This window comes from Macaca fascicularis, chromosome 14 (assembly GCF_037993035.2).
Source record: "Macaca fascicularis isolate 582-1 chromosome 14, T2T-MFA8v1.1".
NCBI lineage: Eukaryota > Metazoa > Chordata > Mammalia > Primates > Cercopithecidae > Macaca > Macaca fascicularis.
In genome coordinates this window covers 100,947,085-100,966,900 of record NC_088388.1, presented here as the reverse complement: position 1 = coordinate 100,966,900, position 19,816 = coordinate 100,947,085, and the positions used below count along the sequence as shown (strand labels likewise).

Sequence of the window (19,816 nt, the reverse complement as noted above, 5' to 3'; positions counted from 1 at the left end):
TTTTTACCTAAATTTATTACAATTCAACATAATTTTTCTCTTCTCAGTAAAGATATTACAATTTTAATCAAAATATCAATATCAATATTTAAAGTGTTTTGATATGTTCCACAAAAAATTATTTAACATACATAGTATTTTGTAACACCAAAGACTTTAAGACAACAAATTGGAATTCTGACCTATTCTTGGAGCAATTTACATTCTACTCTACCTCAATTTAAACTGTAAAAATAAAATAAACTCTAAAACAGAGGTGAGGAGTAGCTGATGAAAAGGCTGACAAGCACAGCAACTGGATGGTTATACAATTATTGTAATAATTGTATACAATAATCATAAATTACTTACCTCCAGTTTATTGTTGGTCTATGGGAAAAGGGAAGGTTTACTTCTGATTTTAAGTTGGATTCCTGAATTTGTTTGAGGGCCTCTTCTAATGGAGGAACTGGTTTTCTGAAAACTAAAGAGATAATAAAGACCAAATAGTGCAGAATCACTTTATCTTCAATGGTCTCTTTACATATAATTTAATTGGCTAATGATAAAATATTACTTTAAAACTTTTGTAAAAAGAAAATATTTTCAGAATAGTGTAAATACTTTAAATTTTGACATTCAATTCCCAAAAGAGAATGTGTTACCTCAAAGTTTTCATCACCAATTTTAAGAATATTTATCAGGAAAAAAGAGACTCTGAGAAATGTCCAGGCTCTTCATCCTCGCATGCAAACTCCCCTATATTTGATCTCATAGTGGTATAAATTTCTGACACTATTTATAAATATTCCTATGAAGAAAAGGGGAACATACAAAAACACCAACTAACATTTACTGAGCACTTAAGTTACAGACCTTATTTTTAAGCACTTAATGCACATAAACTATTTAACCCTCGCTATGGCCTATGAGGTATATTTGAATTTTACAACTGAGGAAACTAAAGCATACAGAAGCAAAGTAACTTGCTCAAGGTCATACATTATTATGGACACTCATCCATATACTGTCCTGTACAACGTTAAATATAACCCTATGTCCTATATATATCCACTTTCTCAAAGCCTTCCATTGTGCACTTTGGTACTCAACATACTCTATTCTCCCCTACTTCCCTCTAAATACTGTCTTCTCTTTCTTGTTCAAGTTGAAGCATAGCTGTCTTTTAAGGACATTAATTGTCCTACAACCCCCTCAAATGGAGACATTATTTTCCTCCCATCATAGACCATAAATATACTATACTATCTATACATGGTATCTGTAGTGTATCATATACTATAAATAACTCAAGGCCTAGAAATAGGGTGAGTGAATTTCTGGCTTTAGCTCTTTGTGAGTACTTCCAAACTATCTTCCTCTTTTCTCCTTTAAAACACCAATATGTCATCAGACTTTTCAATTATTACAATGTTTGTAATTTATTTAGAATGTTTAAACAAAAACAGTATGTTATTATGTAAGGTTTAGTTCAAACTTGAACTCTAGAGACAATCCATTTCCCTAATCAACTGGTGATTACATGAAGAACGCAAAGCTATAGGATAGTCTGCTGATATTTTGCATCATAAAGGATGCATCTATGAAAGTAATCAATTAATTTAAAAAGTATTTATTGAATGTTTAAAATAAGGTTTTCTGCTAATTTATAGAGGTACTGTTCTCCTTCTAGCCTCTCTTCCACCACTTTTTGTTTTTTTTTGACGGAGTCTTGCTCTGTCACTCAGGCTGGAATGCAGTGGTGCAACCTCAGCTTACTATGACCTTCGCCTCCTGGGTTTTTAAGCAATTCTCCTGCCTCAGCCTCCCTAGTAGTTGGGATTACAGGCACCCGCCTCGATGCCTGGCTAACTTTTGTATTTTTATTAGAGATGGGGTTTTACCGTTTTGGCCAGGCTGGTCTCGAACTCCCAACCTCAGGTGGTCCACCCGCCTCGGCCTCCCAAAGTGCTGGGATTACAGGTGTGAGCCACTGTGCTCAGCCTCTTTCACCACAATCGAATTAGTAACTGAATCCTATTGATTATGTCTATTTTTTTATTTTTTTGAGATAAGGTCTGACTCTGTTTCCCAGGCTGGAGTGCCGTGGTGTGATCTTGGCTCACTACAACCTCCGCTTCCTGGGCTCAAGTGATCCTCCCACTTCAGCCTCCCGAGTAGCTGGGACTACAGGCATGCACCACCATGCCTGGCTAATTTTTGTATTGTTTGTAGAGATTGAGTTTCATCATGTTGCCCAGGATGGTCTTGAACTCGTGAGCTCTCAAGCCATCCGCCTGCCTCGGCTTCCCAAAGGGCTGGGATTACAGGCATAAGCCACCTCAGCTGGCTGTGATTATATCTCTTGAATATAGTATCTCTGGTTGGGCACAGTAGCTCACGCCTGTAATCCCAGTACTTTGGGAAGCCAAGGAGGGCAGATCACCTGAGGTCAGGAATTCAAGACCAGCTTTGCCAGCATGTTGAAACCCCATCTCTACTGAAAATACAAAAGGTGACTGGGCATGGTGGAGGGCACCTGTAATCCCACATACTTGGGAGGCTGAGGCAGAAGAATCTCTTGAACTCGGGAGGTGGAGGTTGCAGTGAGCCGAGATTGTACCACTGCATTCCAGTCTAGGTGAGAAGAGCAAGACTCTGTCTCAAAAAAAAAAAAAGAAAAAGAAAAAGAAAAAAAAGGATGAATATGGTAACTCTTATCTCTTACACTCAATGCACTGCTTTAATTTAGGAGCTTAACATCTCTTACCATAATTATTTAAATAGTATCCTACTAGTCTACTTACTTTAGTAAGTCTCTTCTTCAATCGATATTCCATCTTGTAACTGTAATTATCTTTCTAACAAATCTAATTATATAACAGAGACCCCAAGTTCCCCACCTAATATGCATTTTCTCTTTTTTCCTTATAGACCCTATATAGTTAGGGGTAGCAATACACCCACATTAAAAAAACTTTTTTTCAGACTCCCTTACAGACCCTATATAGTTAGGGGTAGCAATATACCTACATTAAAAAAAACTATTTTTTTCAGACTCCCTTGCAAATAAAGTTGCCAAGCAGAGATCTCAGAGGTGCACCCTTTTTTCCTGTCCTTTGTTCTTGCCTAGAACACTGCTATGATGGTTGAGCTCTGGCAGCTACCATGTGACCATGACAGTGAGGATAAAAAGCAGATACTAAAGACTGCTGAGCCGAGTGACAGATGATCCTTCTGTCTCTCAACTCAGTATAATCAACAAACCAGCTCATGACTGCCTACCACAGGACTCCATATTATACGGGAGAAAAATAAACTCCTATCATGTTGAAGCTATTGTTATTTTGCACAGTTTTACTAGCTGCCCTTATTAACAGTAATATTACTAACACAGCAATGGCTTGCTTTCTCGTTAAAAAAACTGTAAGTGGACTGTATTTTGCATAAAGATGAAATTCCTGGCATGGCATATAAAGTTCTATGAGAACTGGCTACCTTTATTTTTTCTAGCTTCATATCCATTTTCTTCTTTTTTTCCCCATCCTATGCTTCAGATACACTGAAATACATAATTTATTTGCACAAGCTGTTCTTTTGCCTGGGATGTCCTTTTATTTTCTGTTTGCTTCGCAATATGCTCATTTGTTAAGATCTGACTTAAGTCATTTTTCCAAGAATGATGTCCTTGAGGTCCTGACATAGGTTTAGTGTTCTTTCCTCTGTGCTCTCATGGCACTTTACACACTCTGCTACCATAGCAATTATCATTACATTATTGACATTGCTTATACCACTCTCATCTCCAAAATAGGTTGTGAGATCTTTAATGGTAGAATGCAATTAGATTTTTCTATATCTCAGCTTAGCCTAAGGCTAAGTACAACACAGTACACCATATGTTTGCTGAATACATAAAGGTTTTGCTTATCACTTTTCTTTATGAAGTTTTGACATATTGTTAATTGTCTTACTATTTAAGGTACTAAAATGTAGATATAATACAAAAGAACCAACCATAATCTTATTCAAATTCTTAAATGGTTCCAAGTCTTTATCTTGTTGGATTATATTACGCTGTAGACTTTCTTTTTGTTCTGCCAGTCTCTCAAATATGAATTTGAACCAAACCATTAAAAAATACTAGAATAAATGTGACACTAATTTTCTGAACCCAAACGTTAAATTTTCTTTGTACTAAGCTACTTACCAAATCAATTTTAAAAAGACAAAACATTGTAACCAGTTGGAAGTCAATTCAAACCGTGAGTTTCAGAATTTAGTAATACAGCCAACAGTATTCTCTGAATTAAACCTAAATCAAATGACTATTTTTCATTCGGTTAAAGTGCTTTTACTCAAAAGTCATATTGGTCATTTTAGTTTGTTTCCACTTCATTTCTTCATTTATGAGTTTATTGTCTACCCAAGTCAAATGAGATTAAAACTTCAATTTTTGTTCTCATATTGTTCTAGAAATTAAGGCACCTGCTTTCCTCCGCTGTGAAAGAGGAATATGGGCACGCTGGAATTTTTCAGTAACTTCTTCAAACCTCTGTTTTCTTTGTTGAAGTATTTGTTCTCTAATTTGGTGTTCTTTTTCTTCTTGTTCTTTTCGTTTTTCCTCAAAAGCTCTATATTTAAAACACAAAGTAGGCAACAGAAAGAGGTGGTAAGTTTAGAAAATAGTTTCAAAATGATGCATTTATTGTATAACAGTGTTTTCGTATTTCAAAATTTTACTTAAAAACAACACATTTTAAATTTTTTTAAAACAGGTGTTTGCCAAAGACTTATTGCTTTGTAAATGGTAATTTCAGAACTTTACCCAGGTCTCTTGCAACTAAGAGAAGATTCTCTAATGCGTCCCTTTCCTAGGTCCGCATACCTATTCCCACTCGCAAATTGTCCTGTGGAAAAAACCTTTTCTAAGAAAGCTATGCCATTTTCTGTAATATGAAGAATGAATTCATTAGTGAAAGAAGTAGCTTTGAAAATTATGAGGCATTCAATAAAATCTGTACATTTTTATTTTTCTTTTGGACCACAAGTTTAAAATTGGCTGTCATTTTAAGTTGGAACTGTGCTAAAAATTCAGGAAATTTACATAAAAATGTGAATTTCCAGTTTCTCTTCAAAATTTGGAAGATCTGGCAAATCTGGATTCTTAATCACACATAGCTCCAAACACCTGCCCCAATCCCTGCCATTCCCTATTTTTCTTAACTTTCTTATTTCATTTATTTCTGATTGCCCCCAGACACTTGAAATTTATGTTCTCTAGTTTAAGCTGTACTGTCTCAAAAATTGATATTGTCCTTGGAAGACTCTGTGTGTGTGTGTGTGTGTGTGTGTGTGTGTGTGTTCGCGCATGTATGTGTGTATGATTCAATAATTATTTGCTGGAAAATGAAAAAAAAAAAAAAAAAAAAAAGATGAGCCTACGAATCACTGGTAGAGAAACCTCCAAAGGGAACTCCTTAGAATGCATGGGGTTAGGAGATGGTTGGTAAGAACTCTTTAAGAATTTTTAGTGCCATAGGTTACTATTAACCATCTTTCTAAAGACCTCTCCTGGCTAGAACATTATTCTACTCTAAATAGCTCCGATTAAGGGAACTATATATACTTTCAGGTGATAGAGGACTATAGATCTCCAAGTGGTCCAACATATGAGATAGGTAGAATGTAGTGATGTAGCACCAGAGGTGGGGGAGAAGATTTTTAGCTCCCAAAACAATCTCCTTCAAGAATCTCCCCAGGTCAAGATAAGAAGTTGCTTTTACCATTTGATTCAACATAATATTAGACGTTGTAGCCAGAGCAAGTAGGCAAGAAAAAAAAAGAGGCATCGGACTAGAAAGGAAAAAGTAAAATTAACTCTAGTCCAGATGACATAATCTTATATTTAGAAAACCCTAAAGATTCCACCTAAAACCATCACTAATAAATGAATTCAGCAAAGTTGCAGGATACAAAATCAACACATATAAACCAGTTGCATTTCTGTACACTTAACAATGAACAATCCAGAAAGGAAATAAACAATCTCAATTTACAATAGCACAGAAATGCTTAGGAATAAACTTAACCAAGGAGGCAAAAGACTTATACACCAAAAACTGTAAAACATGACTGAAATAATTTTAAAAAGATGCAAATAAATGTAAAGACCTACCATGCTCATGAATTCAAAGAATATATCGTTAAGAAGACAACATTACTCAAAGCTACCTTCAATCTATTCAATCCCTCAAATCCCAATGACTTTTTTTTTCTTTGCAGAAATAGAAAAATCCACTTTAAAATTTACATACAATGTCAAGGAACCCTGAATAGCCAAAATAATATTGGGGAAAAAAAAAAAAACCCAAAACGGAATGTTTCACCCTTCCTGATTTCAAAACTTACTACAAATTTATGGTAATCAAAGCAGTGTGGTACTGGCATAAAGATGGACACACAGACTAATGGAATGAATAGAGAGCCCATAAATAAACCCTCTTATATATGGTCAAATGATTTTCCACAAGGATGCCAAAACCATCTAATGAGAAAAGGACAATCTTTATAGGAAATGGTGTTGGATACTGCAAAACAATATAGTTGGACTCTTACCCTTACAGCACATATAAAAATTACCCCAAAGTGGATCAAATATCCAAATAGAAGAACTAAAAACTCAGAAGAGAACATACAGAAAAAGCTTCATGACATTAGGTTTGACAATAATTTCTTGATATCACACTAAAAGCACAAACAAAAGGAAAAATAGATAAGTTGAACTTCATCAAAATTAAAAACTTTTGTGGATCCAAGGACACTATCGACAGAGTAAAATGGCCACACAGGAAATGAGAGAAAATATTTCCTATTACATATCTGATAAGGATTGATATCAAGAACTTCAACAACTCAACAACAACAAAACAACCTGATTTAAAAATATGGGCAAAAGACTTGAATAGAAATTTCTCTAAAGAAGATATACAAATACAAACAAACACATGAAAAGATGCTCAACTCATTAATCATTAAGAAAATGCAAATTAAAACCACAATGAAATGCCACACCACACCCAATCAGGATGACTATTATTTAAAAAACAAAACAAAATAAAAAATAGAAACTGTTGGTAAGGATGTAGAGAAACTGGAACTCCTATGCATTGCTAGTAGAAATGTAACATGGTGCAGCAGCTGTGGAAATTGGTATGCTGATTCTTCAAAAAATTAAACATAGAATTACCATATGATAAAAGAGTTTCACTTTGAGGACTATATCCCAAAGAAGTGAAAACAGGGACTCAAACAGATATTTTTATATCCATTTTCATAGTAACATTATTCATAATAGCCAAAAGGTGGAAGCAATCCAAGTGTTCATAAATGGATGAATGGATAAACAAAATGTGGCATAGACATACAATGGAATTTTTTTCAGTCTAAAAAGGAAGAAAATTCTGGCACGTGCTACACATAAATGAACCTTGAAAACATTCTGCTAAGTGAAATAAGCCAGTCTCAAAAGGACAAATGTTGTAAGATTTCACTTTAAATGAGGTACCTACAGTATTCAAATTCATAGAGACAGTAGAATGGGGGTTACCAGCTGGTGGGGAGGGAAGGATGGGGAGTTAGTGCTTAATGGGTACAGAATTTCAGTTGGGCAAGATGAAGTTTCAGAGATGGATAATGATGATGGTTACACAACAATGTGAATGTACTTAATGTAGTCTTTGAAGACAGAGACAACAAAAGAGATTAAATAGAGAGTCATAATAAAGTATTCTACTTTCTGTTGGGAGGAAGGAGGCACAGCTTGCTTAGCAGAAGCTGACAGAGTCAACTTAAAAAGTTCCAAATTCTACATTCATATGCTCTTGAGATTAAAATAATGTGTCAAGCAGATAAAATCACATGTCAAGCACTCCTGTGGTAGTCATAGTCAGTCTCCAAACATAATGTCCAATGAAGCAGGATTATGTAGTCCCCTCCCCTTTCATCAGTGTGGCCCTGTGACTTTCTTATTACCAACAGAATGTTATGGAAGTGATACTGTGTGACTTACCATGCTAGAATTTTGCAGCTTACAACTTGGACTTCTGGAATGCTCACTCCAAGAAAAGCCCAACCCCATGTAAGAATTTTAGTGCCTTTGAGGTCACCATGCTGAAAAGAAGCCCAAGCTAGCTAATAGGCAAGACAGCATTGGAGAGAGATAACTAGCTTGGTTCCAACTGTTCTAGCCTTCTCAGCCTAGCACAAGACATGTGACTGAAGAAACTATCTTGGATGTCCAGCGAAGTGGAATCTTCAGATAACACCAACCACAGCACAAATCTGAGTGCAATAGCATGAGACTTCCAAGGGAGAATAAACCAGCTCAGCCATTCAACACAGATTTTTAATAAACTGTTTTAAGCTACTAAATTTTAGGGTGGTTTGTTATAGAGAAGCAAATGACCAGAATAATAACTTTAAGTCAGTATATTAAAAACCAGTTAACATTTATTTAGTAGAGATGGGGAGAAATGTTTATTAACAAAAATTGTTTACTTTCTTCTTTATGTTATTTTAAAAGGATTATGTCCATTTATTATGTATGCTTTTCTGAAGAATAAAACTTTTTTTTGATTTTAGAAATTAGTTTTATGATATTAAAATCTTCCTAGTAAATAGCACTACGTCATGCATTATTCAGTTTCTGAGTATCAGTGCACTGCAACTGCCAACTTAGGCAACTCGTCTTCATGTCTCATGGCTGATGTTGCGGCATGTAACTGCATAAAACAACTTATACCTATGACATTATTTAAAACAGAGATGTCTGTTCCAGGGATTTTTTTTGTACTATTGTATTTTTCTTTTAGAGCACTATCTACTTCACTGGTAATGAGAACAATTTACATTTATCTAGTTAGGTAAGGAAGGAATCTTAGTCAGCTGGTATGTATAACTGATTTATGTTAGTGATATTTCAGTGATCCTTACAGATTTGTATCCTGGGCAAATGCTTTGATGGTCTGTCCTTTAATATGGCTGATATGGAGCTAACTCTAGACAAAATTGTATATCTGAGAGTTGGTTTGAGAAGTCCATGGCTGCCTAGATGCTCAGGGGAATTTGTTAAATCATAAGTATATAAGCCTTCCTCTAATTAAAGTATTTGAAGTCGTTCGGTAATATCTTGTATCTGAGTTATCAAAAAAGACACTAAACATTTATGTCATATGGCAGACACTCGTGAAAACAAGGAAACAAAAGTTATTTGTTGTTTAATATTTCAAAACAGGCAACATGAATTAACAACTATCTCATTGGTACTGAGTGAAATCATGGTAAACTAAATTATTAGCTTGCAAGTAGGGCAAAATCTCAGACCCTTCACAGTTTCTGACTTAGCACTTGCTGGAATGGATACTAAGTAAGACCCAACTGCAAATATACACGGGCTGAAGACCTAAGAATGGAAAAGCTTGAGAAATTTATTTGACTACATTAATATCAGATGAAGTTTTTGACTATGTATATTAATATCAGACAAATTTATTAGGTGCTATTAATATTGGACTTTAAGAAATGGAGTATTACTAGAGATAAAATACAACATTTCATAATGATAGGCCAATTCATCAGGAAGGCACAAAAATTATATAGATGTATGAACCTAATAACAGACCTTCAAAATACATAAGGCAAACACAGAACTAAAGATAGAAACAGACAAATCCACAATCCTAGCTGCATATTGTAACATCCTTTCTTAGTAACAGAACAACTGGACAAAAGTGTCAGTAAGAGGCCAAATGCGGTGGCTCATGCCTGTAAGCCCAGCACTTTGGGAGGCCGAAGCGGGTGGATCACGAGGTCAGGAGATCGAGACCATCCTGGCTAACACCGCGAAACCCCGTCTCTACTAAAAAAATATAAAAAATTAGCCGGGCGTGGTGGCTGGCGCCTGTAGTCCCAGCTACTCTGGAGGCTGAGGCAGGAGAATGGCGTGAACTGGGGAAGCGGCGCTTGCAGTGAGCCGAGATTGCACCACTGCACTCCAGCCTGGAAGACAGAGTGAGACTCTGTCTCAGAAAAAAAAAAAGAAAAGAAGTATCAGTAAGAGTACAGAATATTTGAACAATGCTATCAGCTACATCAATCTAGTTGATATTTATAGAACAGTAATAATTTATATCCAACAATAATAATACAGTCTTTCCCCAAGTACACCACAAAAATCTTATGCTGAGCCATAAAAGAAGTGTTAATGAATTTCATAAGATTTAAATCGTACAGAGTATGTTCTCTGACCAAAACACATTTACATTAGAAATCAATTACAATATCTAGAAAAGCTCCAAATAACTGAAAATTAAAGAAAAAATGAAAACACTGTACTAAATAAACCACAGATCAAAGAAAAAAATCTAAAGAGAAGTTAAAAAAAATTTTTTTTGAATGACATCAAAATGAAAATACAGCATACTGAATTTGTTAAATGCAGTTAAAAGAGCGTTTGGAAGACAATTTATAATTTTATTTAATTTTAATTTTTTTTTTTTTTTGTAGAGATGGGGGGTCTTGATTTGTTGCCCAGGCTGGTCTTGACTCCTGGCCTCAAGAAATCCTCCTACTTTGGCTTCCCAAAGTTGTGGGATTACAGGCAGTGAACCACCATGCTCGGCCAATTTATAATTTTAAATGCTATATCAGAAAAGGGGAAAGGTTTAAAATCAATGACTTCAGTTTCCACCTTAACAAGATAGAAGATGAGCAAATTTATCCTGAAGAATCTAATAAAAAGAAAATAAACTGATGAAATAGTAAGCAAAAAAATTAGAGAAAACACAGACAAGTTGCTTTGGAAAATGTTAAGAAAACTGATAAGCTCCTAGCAAGAACAATGAAGAAAAAACGGGAAAACAAAAATTAATAATATCATGAATGCAAAACAGGATATCATTACAAATACCACAGGCCTTAAGAATAACAGGAGAATATTACAAATAACTTCATACTAATAAATTCAACAACTTAGGTAAAATGGACCAATTTCTTAAAAGAAACTACTTTCCAAAACTGACACAAAAGACAATAAAATATGAAAACCTCTACACATTAATAAAATGTAATTTATAATTAACAAGTTTCCCACAAAAAACTCTAGGTTCAGATATAATTTTTTTTGTCAAACATTTAAAAAAGAACAATCATATACAACCTTTTTCAAAATATAGAAGTGCAGAAAACACTCCCCGCCATGTTTTATAAGGCCAGCATAACTATGATTCCAAAACCCAACAACACATTACAAGCAAAGAAATTTATAGCCCAGTATCTCTCACCGACATTACACAAAAATCCTTCACAAAATACAGGTTAAGCATCTCTAATCCACAAATCCAAAATCTGAAATGCTGCAAAATTGGAAACTTTTGAGCACTGACATGAAGACTGAACGTCTGCCTTTGTTTGCTGTTGCTGTTGTCTGACAGCTGATATAGGTATTCTGGTGATGCTACTGTACTGGTTCACTACCTTAAACACATTACTTTTTCATTGTGTTAATGTTATCTGTCATATATTTTACTTTTAAGTAGTTAAGTGTGAATAAGTACAAGAAAATGATTGCTTATGAGTAGCATATAAATTCAGACTCAGGAATGGTAGTGATGACCAAACCACCATAGATTGTCCACACAGTTGACTGAGATAATGACACTTTTGCTTTTTGATGGTTCAGTGTACACAAACTTTGTTTCATGCACAAAATTATTTAAAAATATTACATTAAAATTACCTTTAGGCTATGTGCATAAGGTGTTTATCAAACATAAATGAATTTCATGCTTAAACTTGAGTCCCAATCCCAATAACTCATTATGTATATGCAAATATTCCAAAAGTTCAAAAAAAATTAAAATCTACCACACTTCTAGTTCCAAGCATTTTAGATAACGAGCACTCAATCTGTATTAGCAAATAAAATCCAGCAATTTATAAAAATAACACATCATTACCAAATGAGGGTTATCCATGGAATGCAAAATTAGTGAATTTCACTATATTGACAAAAAAGAGGAAAGCGATATGATCATCAAAATAGATTTAGAAAAACTATTTGACAATATTCTATGCACATTCATAAAAATTCTTAGCAAACTAGGAATGAGAGGAAACTTCTTCAATCTGATAGAGGGCACCTACCCGAATTCCCTAGCTAGCAGCATAGTTAATGGTGAAATAGTAAATACTTCCCCAAAAGGTAGAAGGCAAAGAGGGTTACTCATACTACTTCTATTCCCCAATTGCACTGGAAGTACTCCTAGAAAGTTCACTGAGGCCAACAAAAAAGTAAAAGCCATATTGACTGGAAAGACAGGCATTACATTCTCTTTATTTGCAGATGACATAATTATATACCTAGAAAATCATAAGGAATATATAAAATAACTCCTGGAACTAATGAGAAAATTTAACAAGTTCTTAGAATACAAGGTCAATATAGAAAAGTCATTTGTATTTCAACATATAAGCAACAAACAATCGAAAATGAAATTTAAATAAATTCATTCATAAAGCATTACAAAATACAAAATACTTAGGAGTCATTTAACAAAGACATGCGAGACTTCTGCATTGAAAACTAGAAAATGCCACTGAGAGAAATTAAACAAACAAACAAACAAACAAACAAAACTCAACCAAAATAAAGGGTGGGGGGAAGAGGAGAAGAGATGAGCTATGTTCATGGATTTCATGGACTGCAAGACTCAATTTTATTAATGCAATTAGAATTGTTATCAAGTCTGTCTAAATTTATCTACAAATTCACCACAATCCTACTCAAAACCAGGCAGATTTATTTATAGGGAAAAGTAAAAATACCTAGAATAAGCAAAACTATCTTGAATCAAAACAAAATCGGAGGCTACACACTATCTTATTTCACTATAAAGAAGTGATTCTCAACTGAGGAAAGTTTTGCTCCTTCCCCCTCAAGTGGACCTTTGACAATGTCTAGAGACATTTTAAATGGTCATGACTGGGGTGTGCTACTGGTATCTAGTGGACAGCAGGCAAGGGTGCTAGTAAACATCCTATACTTCATCCTAAAATTCCTATATGGTAGTCCCCCCATAATAAATAATTATCTCATCCACAATGTCAATAGTACTGCTGTTGAGCATTCCTGCTATAATGCTACAATAATCAAGGCAGTGTAATATTAGTATAAGAGTAAATAGACCAATGGAACAAAATACAGAGCACAGAAGTAGACCCTCAATTGATTTTCAAAAAAGGCATCGAGGCCACTGATGAAAGGAAATTATTTTCCAACAAATGGTGCTGGAGCAACTAAATACACTTATGTGAAAAAACTACTCAACCTTTATATCATACTACACACATATAATTTGAGATGAATGATAAAACTAGACTGAAAATCTATAAGTATGAACTTTCCAGAAGAAATCAAGAAGACTAGCTTTATGACCTTGGGGTGGACAACATGTCTTAGAGATGACACAAAAAGCACTAGCCATAGAACAAAAAATTGATAATTGTATGTCATCATAATGTAAAACTGCTCTTTGAAAGGTTTCATTAAATAAATGAAAAGGCAAGCCACATATTAGAGGAAAATACTGGCAATATGTATCTGTGACGAAGAACTTGTACCCAGAATGTATCTGTATCTTACAATTCAACAAGAAGACAACCCAACTTAAAACATGGACAAAATATTTGAATAGATATTTCATAAAAAACTTAGGAATGGCACATCAGGGAAGTGCAAACTAAACCCAATTTACATATACTATATAGCTAAAATTTAAAAAGGCTGACTGGGAAGGTTATAAAGCCACTGGGACTCACATGCTTTGCTGGAGGGTGTGTAAAAAAGGTCAGACCTTTTGGAAAACTGTTTGACACCTTCTTATATGGTTAAACATACATATACCCTAAGACTTAGCAATTCTACTTTTAGTTTACTCAGAACAAATAAAAATGTATATCTACAAAAAGATTTCCTACTTATGGATTCTCTCATGTTTTACCATTTTGGCTATAATTATCTTTCTGCCAGTAGCTTTATTACTAGTCCCAAATTAGAGTAACCCAATGCCTATCAATAGAAGAATGGATAAATAAATTATGACATATTTTTACAATAGAATACCATTCAGCAATAAGAATGAACTAATATATGGATGAATCTCAACCAGAAAAATTAACTCCAATGATAGGAATTATAACAGTGGTCGCTATGAAGGGTGGAGATTGACTGCAAGAGGTTTGAGGATATAGACAGACTATGGAGTGTGAAGCTCAGTTTGAACAGAAGTGAGAACATGAGGGATGGGATTAACGGAAAAAGGGTAATAAGATAAATGGATTGGAGGACCTGGTGGAGTTTTAGAACTGTTGAATTCAGGGTACTAGAGGAACTGACATGGAAAAATAGGAGACATAGATCAGAGATTGAGATGACTGAAATTGAGATTTTGGAGGTGAAGTAGTAATTGGTAATAGTTGAGGTGATGTGCTACTGAATGAGTGAAGTTCAAGAAAATGACAGATCATTAGGCTGGATGAATGGTCTATGTGGACGCTAAAATCACAAAGAATGATCACTAGAATAGTGGTAGGGAGACAAAAAGAGCCAAGTTGCTAAAATTTTCAAGGAATGACACAGAGGATCTATACATGACTGCAGTAAGGAAAAGTAGGGGTAAGCAGTATATTTTGACAGCATGTGCTTGAAGAGAGCTGGAGGATTTTAGAGAAAAGGGAGAGCAATGGCCAGAAATGACAACAAAGAGCAAAGATGACACCTTTGTATCTATCTTTGAATATCTTCACACTTTCCATGATACCACTTTCTACCTCCCTCTCACATCCTTTATCACAGAGAAAACAGAAGCTATAAGCACAGACCTTATCATGTATCAAAAAAAAAATACTTCATCCATGTTCTCCTCAACTTGGGGTTCTAGAAACAATTTCTAATATAATCACATATCTTCAGTTGCTTTAAGTCTTAATTGTTTTTGGGGGTTCTTGGGGGTGAAAGTTTCCCATGTTTACTTTCTTCCCAAAAGCACTGTGCATGTGAGCATTTACATGATTGGCATTTATATTTTGGATAGAGGGAGACTATCAGGGTGCTAGGGACTGATTTGGAAAGAACATTTGGGGGAAGGCTGCTGGCAAAGCAAAGTTTGTCATTACATATAAGGTGACCTGTGAAGATGATCATCATTCATTACAAGTGCTTAGTATGGTCAGGTACTGTAAATGCTAAGTATTTTATACGTATTACCTTGTTTTATCCCACAGCAGTTCTCTGAGGTAAGCATTTTACAGACAAAAAACCTGAATCTTAATAAGGTTAAGTAACTTGTACAAGGCCACATAACTATTAAGTGGAAGAACTGGGAGTCTAAACTAGGCAGCCTGATTCTATCTGGTTTTAAACAAGTATACACTATGTCACAACCTTTCCGTAATTTTTTTTTCTTCAAAGCACTTTCATCTCCAACTTCCACACATAACAGGAATTTGTTTTCCCATGGAACCCTAAGCTTAACCTTACCATAGGATTTATCTCACTATATTGTAATTATTTACTTTTCTGCATTGCTTATCAGACTCTAAGTATCATAAGTTCAGTGTCTGTGTCAGCACATAGCATAGGGCTCGGAATACAGCAGCATGCAATACCATTGTCAAATGAAATAATTAATTGCATTTTAACTGTCTGTCTTCCCCATCATACTCTCCAAGTTCATTGAGTGCAGAGCCTGAAATTTTAATTTCTGGAATTCCTGTTCCTAACACAAGGCTTTGTATCTGGTACATGCTTAATAAATAATTGTTTAATAAATGTTTGACTGTATGTCAACTTCAAATATAATCAGAGCACTTTTAAAAGCAGTTATCTATTATTTTGATGTAATAGTGGATATGTTCAGTATATAACAGTAAGTACAACAGATATGGTTCAGGCAGGTATTTATTATCTAGCGAGGCAAGCTAACAAAACCAAGTAAACAAAGACTTACTAATTGTCATAAGTGCTAGGAGGTAAAGAAACTCTAGTTTGAGATAGGGAGCCAGGGGAACCCACTTTAAATAAGGTAAACAGAGACCATTTCTCTGGAGATATTTAAGCTAAAAAACTCCAAATACACACGGGAAAATCATTTTAAAAATGGGGAAAAAAGTGCTGTAGGCAGAAACAGTATGCAAAGGCCCTGAGTTGAGAGGGGAAAAAACTTAGCATGTTTGAGAAATTGAGAAAATAACCACCAACTCAGCAATATCTGGCAATGATGAATGATGGATTTCCAAAGCTAAGAGGTGGTATTTTCCTTGTTATTATCCAAAAGTCATTTTGATAGCAAATTATCATCACCATCATTTCATATTGTTCCACGGTGGCCAGGTTTTCTGGGCTAAAATGTATACAGAAAGTAATAATAATTTCATGCAGTATTTTCTGGGACTGGAGAAAATAAAGCCTGTGTTAAGTTGAGCCACATTAAACCAGGGATGGAGTGTGACCAATAAGCAGACATTTCTACTCCTGAACTCAATGATAGGCCAATAATAAAAAGTTTTAATAAGCAATCATAGTGATGATTACTATATTCTTTCATTACTCAATGACTATTTACAGAATTCCTTTTATATTATTCTGTGCCAGGCACTGGTAAGTGCTGTGAGAATAGAAGGAACTGGCAATAAAAATGAGAAAGCTTCTCTACCATTGTAGAATTCAGAGTGGAGAAATACATTTTTGCTTCCTATTGACCCTGGAATTAGTCTTTTTCACAGAAGAAACAGAATCTGCCTTAGCAACTTTGGAGGGGTCTGTTTAACATGTGCAGTTCTGCCTCACGAAACATGTAGAGCACCTTGGCTCAAATGTGAGCCATCTCATCAAATGACAGCTATATGCCAAACTATTTGTTCTAGTTTCCCAGGAGTCTACAGCTACGGGTATCATTTTCCTCTGTTGGAAATACTCTTAAGAAGTGAGCAAATAAACATCATGGCAACAGTTTAACAATAGAACCTAGGAAGTAGTCTTTAGAGTACCTGAGGTCACAGGAGACAAATGTAGAACTGAAGAACTTGCCTTTTGTGATACATTTCTTTTTTCTGGATGGAATTATATTTTAGATCTAGGTTGTTACAACTTTCTAGAGATATGATAATATTAAACTGTAAAGCTAAACATATTTTGAGATAATTATAAATTAAAAATAAGGAAAAATAGTTCTTGCAAATTAAAAAATGCAGTTGGAGACATAGTTTTTAGAAATGAAAAATATCATTTTTAACAAACAATAATGCCAACAACAAGCCTATAAGAAATAGAACTAAACCCAATAATATACTGTGAGTTTTCATTGCCTGTCAAAGAAACATGTGTCCCAGATTATAATCCTGTGCTTTCTGAGACTTAAAATTATTTGAAATCCTAAAAGAATGTATCAAAAATCGTACTTTCCAACAGATTGTCTTTCACTTGACTGTAAAAGAAAACAAATGAAAGGTTGAAAATCACCTTCAATACACTATCACAGGGCAAAACACCCAAACAATAAAGATTTATAGAATTAGTAATATACATCACACAAAGGAAAAACATAAAAGTACCTCATTTCTCTAAAGGCTAAGGCGTCAGTGAAAAGAAACATATCAATTAACTAAAGCTCAAAAATTCAGTAACGAGATCCCTTAGGTCCTCATTCACTAGTCTTAGATTTCAGTTCTAACAAAATCCCTCTATTCAGTAGGTTAAAATGTATTAGAAATATTTAAAAAATGTGAAGGAGCTGCTAGAAGGAGAAATACTGACGTCAAAAAGAAACAAATTCTGCTTCTGGGAAAATGGAGGTAGACATACTTTTTCTATTTCTCCCACTAAGTACAACTAAAACTCCTGTGCATGATATATACAGTTTGCCCTCCATATCTGTGGGTTCCATATCTATAGATTCAACCAACCCTGGATTGAAAATATTTGGGAAAAAACAATAAAAATAACAACACAGCAATAAAAATAATACAAATAAAAATATAGTGTAACAACTATTTACATAACATTTACACAGTATTAGTTATTCTAAGTAATCTAGAAAAGATTTAGAGCATATGAGAGGATGTGCATAGATTGTATGCAAATACTCCACAATTTTATATAAGAGCCTTGAGCATCTGTGGATTTTGGTATCCCTGGGGGTCTTGGAACCAATCCCCAGCAGATACCGAGGGACAACTACACACACACACACACACACACACACACACACACACACCCCCATAAGAAGAGTCTGAGAAGTGAAGAAGAGGAGGTCAGCAGGCTAGGGACCTTGGCACCTGAGGAAGGACATGGTGATTAAGTTCTCTGGGTTTTCTTTTTGCTTCATATATTCCAGACTTGGAGCAGAAAAAAGCTGGAAGCATGGAAGCATCAAAAAGCTTACACACACACACACACACACACACACACACACACCCCCCCGAACTAAAGCTTGCTCTTTCTAGCCTCAGGATAAGGAAAAGATCAGCATAGCTAGGCAGAAAACTTAGGTAATAATCCTGCTACTCCATCCGAACACCACAGAAAATTGTGGTTCCACTCCCATCCAGCCAGAAAAGACTGAATGGAGAGCTTAGATTTCTACCCTTGCCTCCCTTGTAACAATGTGCCCTCAACCCTGCTGTAGGGATGTTGTCAGAGAAGCTGAGTAGAACGCCTGGCTTTCATCTCCACCTGGTGGTAATGTGGTCTTCTCCTCACCCTGGTATTAGTAGAGACTATGTGGCGAGTCTGGATTTTCACCTACCCAGCAGGATGAGATGCCCTGAGTCTCCATAGTTGGTGATATCTGAGGAGGCCTGCAGAGAGACATGAGGAAGCCTGCAGTGAGACATGACTTTCACCACCATCCAGCAGTAATAAGGCCACCTCCACTGTGGTATCAATGGAGACCATGTGAGAAGCTGGAACTCCTGCTACTGCCCAGCAGTAATAAGGAACCCTCCTACTCGTCTGCTGTCCACAGAGGCTGAGTGATGAACCTTGGCTTCTACCTCCATCTTTCCATGGTGAGGCTGCATCCCTTCTTCCCCCGCTAGAGCAGTGTCAGAGACAGCCAGCTAAAGTTGAAGGTTTAAATAAGCCACAGAATCTTAGAATAGAATATGAAAATGTTCAGGTTTCAATAGAAGATCACTTGTCATTCCAAGAACCAGGAAGGTCTCAAACTGAGTGAAAAAAGACAATCAACATATGCCACCATCAAGATGACAGGAATGTTAGAATTATTTGCCAAAATTTTAAAGCAGCCATGACAAAAATGCTTCAATGAGCATGTCTGTAGATGAAAAAATAGTCTCAGAAAATAAATAGAAGACATAAAGAATCAATATAAAGAAGAGTCAAATGAAAAAATTTAGAATTAAAAAATGCAATGACTGAAATAAAAAACTCAGTAGATTTATTAGGAGATCCCCATTTTATGAGGCCAGAATCATCCTGATACCAAAGCCTGGCAGAGACACACACAAAAAAGGTAATTTTAGACCAACAGAAGATGTCAATTTTCCCCATCCCACACTGATATACAAATATAATGCAATTCCTATGAAACTCCCAGCAATAATTTTTGCAGGTTTAGGTTATTCTAAATTTTATATTCAAAGGCAGATTAGAATACCTAAAACAATTTTGTAGAAGAACAAAGTGGGAAGAATCAGCCTACATGATTTGAAGACTTATTATATAGCTACAGTAATCAAAATTGTGGAGTGTTGGTAG

The 19,816-nt window shown here is 35.2% G+C and overlaps 1 protein-coding gene across 4 annotated transcripts in view; it reads right to left on the bottom strand.

Annotated features, from left to right (window-relative positions):
- Positions 1 to 19,816, bottom strand: part of CEP126 (centrosomal protein 126) — a 78,074-nt gene that overhangs the window by 46,542 nt on the left and 11,716 nt on the right. For 2 of the 4 annotated variants that reach the window (XM_005579437.4, XM_005579438.5), the window contains exons 3-4: positions 4,468 to 4,613; positions 352 to 463 (exon numbers count right to left, since the gene is read on the bottom strand). In XM_005579437.4, the coding sequence (XP_005579494.3) occupies positions 352 to 463; positions 4,468 to 4,613 (258 nt within the window). Of the gene's footprint in view, positions 1 to 351; positions 464 to 4,467; positions 4,614 to 18,842; positions 18,895 to 19,816 lie in introns of those variants that run through there. The other 2 variants (XM_045371126.2, XM_005579439.4) reach the window with 2 other exon arrangements.